The sequence below is a fragment of the Lygodium microphyllum genome, chromosome 20 (genome assembly GCF_053477565.2).
Source record: "Lygodium microphyllum isolate KBCC chromosome 20, Lygodium_microphyllum_v1.1.10, whole genome shotgun sequence".
NCBI lineage: Eukaryota > Viridiplantae > Streptophyta > Polypodiopsida > Schizaeales > Lygodiaceae > Lygodium > Lygodium microphyllum.
The window spans coordinates 104,771,656-104,782,163 of record NC_141154.1 but is presented as its reverse complement, the minus strand read 5'-3'; the positions used below and the strand labels follow the sequence as shown (position 1 = coordinate 104,782,163).

At 41.8% G+C, this 10,508-nt stretch overlaps 1 protein-coding gene across 1 annotated transcript; it reads left to right on the top strand.

The window, feature by feature from the left end:
• The first annotated feature begins 435 nt into the window (after window positions 1–435).
• On the top strand, window positions 436–4,936 carry LOC148019206 (pentatricopeptide repeat-containing protein At2g33680-like). Its single transcript, XM_087660750.1, has one exon. It carries the CDS (start codon window positions 529–531, stop codon window positions 2,812–2,814), a length of 2,286 nt encoding a protein of 761 aa, XP_087516876.1. The 5' UTR covers window positions 436–528; the 3' UTR covers window positions 2,815–4,936.
• Window positions 4,937–10,508: the final 5,572 nt, after the last annotated feature.

Sequence of the window (10,508 nt, the reverse complement as noted above, 5' to 3'; positions counted from 1 at the left end):
ATTATAAAGCCTTTTAGAGAACATTGATAATTCTTGAAGTAGAAGAATGAAGATCACAAAAATAAATATTTATTATCCCTACATCCTTTGGTGGGCTATATCTGTCAAGTTTTGGATATCCAATGCCTTGATGTTTATGTGTGAACCCCTATTGCTGCATGAAGAAGCGTGTCTTAGAACATGAAGTACCCTAACTGCCAATAACGTTAGTGCAAAGCACTGGTTTGGTGCCATCCTTTGCATGGCCTAGACATGGAGCACTATCTAAAATTGCACTGGCCCAAGCTAGGCACACTGAATGTTACTAATTTCGATGTTAGTAACAATTACTAACACCATGGTGTGAACTTCCCTAACTATTATAAGTGGGCGGGTGCGCGCTGCGACGCAGATTGACGCGTGTGTGTGTGGGGGGGGGGGGGGGGGCGGGGGGGGTTGTGCCGAGCCTTCTTGATTGATACGCGAAAATGTGACAAACAACCGTGATGAGGGACTTCTCTAGCCCCGGGCTTCGAAGGCTACTGCACAATGGCACCCACAGGTGTCGATCTCTTATGGCAGCAGTGCTGGTTCAGTGACCCTTCCCAATTGTGCGACTGTGGGGACTGGAAGCTGACTCATACCAATCCATGTCCATTTCACACAATTCATGTCGAAGTTTTGCATCAATCCCAGAGGGGCCCCAGGCCCCCTGACTTCAGGCACAGGCAATCAGGGCAGCGTCCATTGGTTGATGAGTGCAGCAATCCGCCTCAGGTTCACGAGGAGTTGAGAAGAAGAAGCCCTGTGAAAATGAAAGATGGAGAGTTCTGCACTGTGTGGCGGGCACGCCGCGACTCTTACACGCCCTTGGAGGTGATAAAGGCATGTGCTAGACAGAAGGACGTGCGCCTAGCCACCAGGGCGCATGCAGATATTCTCCAGTCCGGGTTGCTTAAAAAGGACATTTATGTTGGTACCGCCCTACTGCATATGTATGCCAAGTGTGGTGCCCTAACAAAAGCGCAAGAAGTGTTCGACGAGCTTCCAGAACCGAATGTGGTCTCGTGGAATGCCTTAATTGCAGGATATGCTCAGCACGGCCATGGTCATGAAGCTCTGGAATGCTTTGAGCGCATGCGAGATGAGGGCCTCTCCCCAAATGTAGTCACATATACTTGCATTTTCAAAGCTTGTGGCAGCATAGGTGCAACCAAGAAGGGTGAAGAGATACATGTGGAGGCCTGCAGGCTGGGGCTAATTGAAAATCATAATATTGTTCTAGGCACTGCACTGGTGAGCATGTATGCCAAGTGTGGTGTGCTCGAAAAAGCAAAACAAGTTTTTGATGAGCTTCCAGCACGAGATTTAGTCTCTTGGAATGCCCTAATCACTGGATATACTGAGCATGGGCATGGTGACAAAGCCTTGGAATGCTTTAGGCGCATGCGAGATGAGGGCCTCTCCCCAGATGCCTTCACCTTTAGTTGCATTTTGAAAGCTTGTGGCAGCTTACAAGCAACCGAGAAGGGTGAAGAGATGCATGCTGAGGTCCGCCAGCTGGGGCTTATGGAGAATCATAATGTTGTGCTAGGCAATGCACTGGTGAGCATGTATGCTAAGTGTGGTGAACTTGCAAAAGCAGAAGAAGTGTTCGATGAGCTTCCAGCTAGGGATATAGTCTCTTGGAATGCCCTGATTGCTGGGTATGCCAAGCAGGGACATAGTGATCAAGCTTTGGAATGCTTTAGGCGCATGCGAGATGAGGGCCTCTCCCCTGATGCAATCACCTATACTTGTGTATTGAAAGCTTGTGGCACAATAGGAGCAACCAAGCAGGGTGAAGAGATACATGCTGAGATCCACAGGCTGGGGCTAATGAGAAATCATAATGTTGTGCTAGGCAATGCATTGGTGAGCATGTATGCTAAGTGTGGCATGCTTGCAAAAGCACGAGAAATGTTTGAGGAGCTTCCAACACGGGATGTAGTTTCTTGGAATGCCCTAATCACTGGATATACAGAGCATGGACATAATGATGAAGCTTTGAAATGCTTTGGGCACATGCGAGACGAGGGTCTTTCCCCAGATGCAATAACATTTACTTGCGTTTTGAAAGCTTGCGGCAGCAGAGGAGCAATGGAGAAGGGTGAAGAGATACATATGCAGGTCTGCAAGCTGGGGCTAATGGAACAGCATTATGTTGTGTTAGGCAATGCATTGGTGAGCATGTATGCTAAGTGTGGTGCTCTGAAAAAAGCGCAAGAAGTGTTCGACGAGCTTCCAGCACGGGATGTAGTCTCTTGGAATGCCCTAATCGTTGGATATGCTGAGCTTGGTAATGCTGAAAGGGTTATCAAATCATTCCGGAAAATGTTAGTAGAGCATGTAGAGCCAAATGGTGTCACATTTCTTGTTTTGCTTACTGCTTGCAGTCATGCAGGGCTAGTGGAGGAGGGGCTAATGTACTTTGATACTATGAGGACTGCGTATTGCATCATCCCAACTGTGGAACACCGTGTTTGCATGGTTGATCTTCTCAGCCGCGCAGGGCAACTTGACAAGGCAATCAGCATAATCCTAAAGGAACCAATTTTAGAAATGTGGATGTCTTTGTTGAGTGCTTGTAGAAAATGGGTAAATGTGGAGCTTGGGAGATGGGCATTTGAACATGCAATACAGCTGGATGAGAAGTGTGCTGCAGCATATGTTTGTGTGAGTAATGTATATGCAACTGCTGGCTTGAAGGAGAAAGCGGACAATGTTGAAAACTTGAGAAAGAGAAATGGAGCATGGAAGATGCTAGGATGTTGCATTCCTTTACTACGGGGGTAAGAGCCATCCCCAGAGTGAATGTTCTATGCAAAACTAGTAGTTCTGAGGTTTACAAATTGTGCCACAAGCCATAGCAGATGATGGAAAGGAAGGTCTGCCATGTTGGCATAATGAGAGGTTGGCCATTGGATGTGCTGTTATGGATACACCTGACGGTACACCTGTGTTATGAAGAACATATGTGTTGTTGTACTGTGCTTATTTTGGAGATGCAGAAGTACAAAATTCAGGTCAAAGACACTTATTTTGGAGATGAAGCATGAAATTCAGGTCAAAGATGGAACTTGCATTTATGAGGAATACTGGTTACTGTAGTGCCATTGCAAAGCTTTTATCTCTACTCCAATGTTGTTGCCAGACTTGAGTCAAATCAAAGTGGCTCAAATGCATATGTGGATGGCACACTTTAGATTTCTGACTTTCTGCATTTTGGTTTCATAGGAAGCAAGCACTTTTGAATCTTGCAGCCCTCTTGTCCCACCAATCAGAGCTGCATTCACTTGAGGGGATAAAAGGGAGAAAAGCTGCTGGAGTAACTTCTTTATCGAGATCGGGATTCAACTGCTTACGAGGAACAATGAAGTGGCAAGGCCTGCTGAAGAGGAACTTGGATCAAAGAGATAAAGATGGATCTTGACTAGACTATGCACTTGAATTGATCCATGAAAATCTAATGGGCTTAAGCCACCTAGGCAAGTGTAGAACCAATCTGGAAGAGAACCTTAAAGTACATTCGAAGGTTCAAGAGCATGCAGCAGATGCAACAAGAAGAAATGAGCACAGCAGCATTTTTTTCTCGTTTTGGAGGGCTTTTGTTTTAAGATGTGATTTACTGACATGACATCATCAGTGGCTATGGACAAGCAATTTTGTTAGTGAGCAGTGTGACTTATTCATGATGGCAAGGCTTTTGTCTCATTCATGATTTAATTCCATAAGGAACCTCAATTAAAAAAGCTGGTTGAATCAGGCTTACAAAAGATAGATGCTACTTACAAGCGTCAGGTTATGACAGTGGATGATATGAGTTGGCAGAATCCATTGGATGAAAATACATTTTTCTCATGACAATAGGAAAAGGTATGTGGATAGTTGCTATATGTGCCAGAGGATTCCTCGCCCAAAGTCTTAAGGCCCATGCTACTTTAAGAAAATCATGCCACAAGCCGGTGCAGTATCTATCCAAGGTGGCAATAACGATCCTGAAGATATTCTGAGCCTGCTCTTATAAAATGACATCCCTTACTTTACTATTCGAGATGCCTCAAGATGCAATTCAGGAGCATGGAAGGTATTTGGACTCCTGATTGTGTTTTATTTCTCTGGATTTCGGTTTTGTGAGGCTGTGAGTTTGCGGAGTACTATTCCTTTCATCATTGCACCTGATGAGTCAGTCTACAGCGGGGCACAGGGTTTGTGATGCCTTGTGTGTGTAGCAGGAGGGCTGGGTGACTGGATCAAGGCAGTTGGCAGGCAGATTTCTTCGGTCCTAAGCAGAGGATGCATGTCTCCAAGGCCTACCAAGGGTCTATCAAGGGTGGCCGCAGGGATGAATGTGGTCATTGAGAACGCGCTCTCTTTCGCATCGGCAAGATCTCTGATTGGAAGTGGTCAAGGTCTTCCCTCCGCGAGTCTATGTGGGACGGTGCGAGCGTGAGCAAGTGATTCGAGAGGGACAGAATGGACTGTTAGTGGCTATGCGAGACTGAGCACGACGGCCGGAGGAAGATCTTGGACCTGCCTTGGGATAGGGAGTGCGGGAGTGTGCTGGATGGCTATGGGAGCCTAGATCGTTTCTGCGGAAGCAAGAGTTACCGTAGTTCAAGAGAAATGACGGAGAGCTTTCAAACCACAATATGTTTTGAACCATATCCAAGCAAAATAAAGTGCTCTCTCTTTTAAATTATACTGACTCAGCCCGGCGCTTCGCGTCGGGGCCGGCGTGATTTTTGCGGGCGGGGGCAGGTGTTGGACGCGTGGCACCCGCCCCTGCGTTCTCTTTTTTTCTTGTGGGGGAGGTGGGGGCTGCCACGTGGCACCCGCCCCCTACCTCTCGTTAACTAATAGTAAAGATATTATATAAATAATATTTACGAGTTTTTGAAGCTAATTAGATTTGGTTGATAACTTGTAGAACTTGAAAGGTTGTGTTGAGATAGTGCCCCTTCCAAAACATAAAATGGAAAATAAAAAATTTGATTGATCAGAGTTTGAGATACATCTTTTATATATATATTTAAAGAAAACATGTTTTGCTTTAGACTTCATAATTTCGTAAATACAAAGTAGTAATGACAAAAAACACATAGGTATGTTATATAAGCAACATGTCGAAGATGCACAAGTTTTTTCATTGTTTTATAATTTTCTCTTTTGAGAATGTATATACTTTTCTTTGCTTTTCTTTATTTTCTTTTAATATTGACGATGCCAAAAGAGAGAAGGGGTAAATTCTAACCTTGTAAAAGATTGTATGTATGAAGATTGTAGTTGTCTTTGCTAAATTAAAGCTTGCAATGATCAGCCAAAAGCAAATGAATATGTTGTATTAATTTCAAATAAAACAAATATTAGTTTATTGATGAAAAATAGCAACCACCAATTGTGCATATTTAATTACAGCTAGTTCATTAAGTTTAACACCTAACTACCTTGTCTCAATCTAATTAGTTTAATTAAACCATAGGTACTTGCTATGGTAGTTCATAAGCCATGCCAAGCTTGGAGAAGAAGTTGATACCATGCAATTATTGTACATCACTATCTTGTCCATAGGTTCTTTCTATGGTAGTTCATAGGCCACGCCAAGCTTTGGAGAAGAAGCTGGCACCATGTAGTTATTGTACATGACTATCTGCATTGCCATGGAGCTTGACGTCTAGAGTCAGTTCTTGCCTTCTAGGAGCTTATGCCTCTATAGGTCCTTTCAGCTTGTGTTGCCTCTAACTCATCAGTTTGTCCAGTAACCTCTTGGAATTTGATGATAGAGATGCCCTTAGGAATGTAGAGGGAGACTACGTATTATCTTAGAGAAGGGTATCTATAATTTCAAAGCCAAGCTTCCTTCAACTACTCCATTCTATGAGAATGGAGACATCTACTAAATCCATGAGAGCACCTGTCATTATATCCATCACCTAGCAATGCATGGTAGATCACCAATGTTATGACGCCTCATTCATCAACCAGTCAAACCAATACTTGAAACATGTATCAATCAAACTAACACTTTGAAGCACATTATCTCCTACTAATCAAATAATAACAATGTGGAATCTGGATTAGTGAACAACGTGGAGATTTTGATACATTGAGACAGTAAGTGCAAGAGGTCCATGTTGCATTACACACAATCAAAGCACCATTTGGTATTATCACTAGACTAGATGGTTGAATTGGAAAAGAACATGTGTCTTGTCACTAATCAATCGGCTTGAGACATCTAGTGGCACCTCTTGATCAAACAAGAAGGATTTCGATGCAGACCACTTAAGCAACAATAAGTACATCGAGAACCTTGCTAGAACATACTTTTATTTCAGTTCTAGATAGATGGAGATGGATTGAATGATGCGGTAAATACTATAGAGTAGTACCCTTTGGCTCATCCTCGAGTCTTGTAGTAGTAGCAACAAGCATTCCACGGCCATATATTGCCAATCTTCGAGCTGCAACCGTGGAGCTCCACCCAAGACGATATTGGTAGATGGTTTGCAGCAAGCCAAGCCTAGGTGGTGAGTCCTCATTGGCAAGGCCACTCCACATGTTAGGTAGTTTAATGAGGAAGCTGGGGTGGCAAATGGTGGGGAGGTACGTCTACTTAAAGGTGAAGCAGGATGAGCTAGAGGAACCATCATTGGAGCTCATTACCCCACTCCTTGGCCTTGTGGCCCTCCACATGGGGGACACCTCTGATCACCACATGGGCCTCGTATGCACCTTGATCAAGAGCATGCAGTGGTAGCGCAGGTGCGTCTTCTCGAATTGCATGAAGTGGGTATTGTGTCTCAAACTACACGAAGTGGGTGTCATGTCCCACTAGCTCCATCATCAACTCCAACATGCCAAGCCCTTGCATCGTGTACATGATCTCTAGTGATGCTTCTGCATCTGCTAGGTTCATCGCTAGCTCCAACATGTTTGGCCCCTATACTACCACTTGCAAGAATGTCAACTCGTAGGATGCCAAGTGTCCGAATGGATGCATTGCCACCCCTCTACTCCACCCATGTTAGCCTCCCCTTTAGAAGCCCCACTACCCCCTCCATTGCACTCTGCATGAAGTTCTCCCTATTCGTTATATATGACTGTTGTGTTTACTTTCAATCTTTTGCTCAAATGAACTTTGTGAATTTAGAGCTTGATTTTTCTTTCTATCTTTTTAATTCAATTAAAAATCATGATCACAATAAAAATAAAGAACAACGAGAAAAAAGATAAATCAAATGTGCTTGTTAGCTACACATGTAAAGAGAAGTGATTGAAACATGACATGCTATCTATTATGAGAGGCATGTCGACGCAAAATGTACATCATTGATGCTATTGTCAAAACCTGATAACGATAAGCATTGAGCTCTCATGGAGAGCCAAGTGCCATAGTATTATGTCATGCATATATATTTGTGTGTGGACCTTTTGACTTGCTTTGTTAGGTCTAAAATATGAATGATTATATTGTTCTAAATTAAATTGGTCTTTTATGCCCGTAATTTTTCTCTTAAAGAGTAATTGATAAGCAATATAAATATATAAAAAGGTTGCTTGATCTAGTATCAATATTCTCTCTCTCTCTCTCTCTCTCTCCAAGAGTACAACTTAAAATATTATAGTCATAGAGGAAAACGAGAGCTACAAAGTGAGGTAGCTCTACTAGGCATACGATGGTGGTGTGTAACATCGGGCTACAAAGGTAGAATTTGGAAGAACATGTTGGAGAGAATCAAAGGTACACCAATTTGATTTGTATATTTAGCTATGCATGTTTAACACCCCTAGTCGGTCCTTCATATTGCATGGACATTATTGTCATTGTCGTAGTTACCAGTTGGCACCATTTCATTACTGACTGAGGTTATCCAAGTACATCTTACAAAGTTCTCCATGATGCCATCATTTTCCTTTGATCTAGGAGATATGTGAGATTGGTTTGTGGCTTACAACTCGCATTTTGCAACATATTTATTGAGCTACCCATGGTGCATGCCAACCTAATAGTGATGTGGTGTGGGAAATGAACAAAATTTGCATTTTATCTCTTCCTTAAGAAAACAGATAAAATCCTTGTTTTCACAGATTCTTCATTTCCATATGAGAGAGAGAGAGAGAGAGAGAGAGAGAGAGAGAGAGAGAGAGAGAGAGAGAGAGAGAGAGAGAGAGAGAGAGAGAGAGAGAGAGAGAGAGAGAGAGAGAGAGAGAGTATTGGGAGCAAAAGGAGAGCCTAAGAGATGAGATGTGTGCCCCAAGTGTGAACAGGAGAAAGAAGAGATGCCTTGAGGCATCCCATCACCCCAACCCTGCCCAAATGCAACCCCCTCCCCCCCCCAAAAAAAAAAGCATGACCTAAACCCACATCTCTTTTCATTCAATTAAAGATCGAAGATATATAGTTTAAGGTTGAAACCTTCAAATTGAGATAGTTCATATGAGAGATGTGGCTTTATAGTCTTAGCTAATTACATGATCTCAAAATGAATCAATTTAAAGGTATTCGGTCAATGTAAAGTGAGAATAACCTACCTAGCTTTTGCCTTATTTCTCAGTCCATCAAGGTCCTTGCCAAGGCTTCCTTATCCAAAAGACATGTTTGCCCATTTCATTGACTAATTCTTGGTGTGAGAGGTCATTCTTAGAGGGAAGGTCTAGTCCTATGGTGAGACAATAACCAACATGGCTTTCATTGTGCTAGTAATCATTGTCCCCACTCTTATGATGGACTAGAGGACCTTATGAGCCTGATGTGTGTATAAGACTGTCCATTCTAGATAAAGGCGAGGTGAAACTCATGAATGGTGCCTTGTGTGTTCTTGTAGAGGGCACATATGATTGTAACCACTTGAGTTGAACAAAATGCTATTGTTTTTTAAGGACATTTTGTCTTTGTTTTTGTATTTGTGTCTAAGTTATGTGAAGTGACATTGTGAAAATAGTTTAAATAAAAAATCAATTTGTATATGTTTATATGGTATGCTAGGGTTTAATTTAAAAAACTAAAGTATGCCTTGGGTGTATGCACAAAAAGCAAGAGAATGCTATCCTTGACATGCGTGTCCTATGGAGAAGTTGATCTCATTAGTCGAGTGGCTTTCTAATAGGATGATAAGATAGAGTTGAACACCTTCTTACTTATGAAAAAATCCTAGAATCTTGGCTAACATCATTTTATGGGGCTAGATATGTGACTATGCTATGACATAGGGGTTGATGCTCAATTCCCCTTGTTTCACTCTCCTTGAACCAACAGTTGTGTTCATCCACTCATATTTGATGGGTTGCAATGTGACCTTTCTTAAATGGGTGTTAGAATGTTGTTAGGAGACCTAGAGTTTTAGGAACCTCAAAATGATCTTATTTAGGTCATAGCATTACGCATTTTTGCAAGGTAGACTTGGAATTCCACTCGACCAGCCAAGTCCATGTGTTCCATGGATCCTGATGGTGTTTCTCATGGAGACGAGCCGAGAAACTACTAAATACTACTTTCTATGGGATAGATATGTCTCAATTTTATCCGCAATCAAGTTTCATTGATAACATTGAAATATACTTTTAAACAACTTCAAAACCTAAGAATTCATGTGATGAAGAGATAGGAGAAGATAAGGTCTCCAACTAGGAATGCAATGGACACAATGTTCTTTGTGGCTCAATTAGATACTCATTTATTATTTACCTTGCAGAGGAAGGGATATGTATCCCATATCAATGAATATTCAAAATTATTAATAGGAGAGATAACTATGTTATTAAAATTAAGGATGTTGCTGAACCTAGTGGTGTGGAACCACAGGACAAAGGCAAGAATGCGGTTATTCTAATTGGCATGGAGGAAGAAATAGTAGAACTAGTCAAAAGAGCAAGAGTGAAAGATAAGGGGAGAGAAGGAAATCACCAAAGAAATAAGAACAAGGAGGTTGTAGAAGGTATGAGATACCACATCCAAGAGGAAGTAGTGATCAAGAGATTCGCTAATGTTGATTTTAAAGAAGAGATTTGCTAATGTTGATTTTCAAAAGAGATGGATCATTGTATAATATCCATCTCTTTTGAAGAAGAGGACTATTAACATTGATTTTCATCCACCTTGGAAATAAGAACAATAGATATGCAAGATATAGCATTGATCTCCTCTTAAGCTTCTTTAGGCTGATCAATTCCACGTGTTTCTTCTCAATTCCACATTGAGAATAACTTTCTCTCCATTCCAAAAGAACTCCATTTTGCATTTTGTCCAGGTCCATAGAAAACTTACAAAGCATCTAAAGTCAATCGTAGTCAAGAACAATATCAATAGGATTCATATCAAGAGCTATAAGATCGGCCATATTAGTACAAGATAATGATAAGATAATAGGAGTATATAGGCATACCCCCTTACTATTTCATGTTGCACATTGGCTACTTGTACTCTCAAAGGAAAGTCCATCTCTTTTAGATTTAACTTTAGCTCATCAAGAGACTTATTATTGACAAAG

Bases quoted from the DNA above. Each gene is read 5' to 3' on its own strand.
- LOC148019206 (XM_087660750.1), top strand. From the start codon at position 529: ATGGCACCCACAGGTGTCGATCTCTTATGGCAGCAGTGCTGGTTCAGT.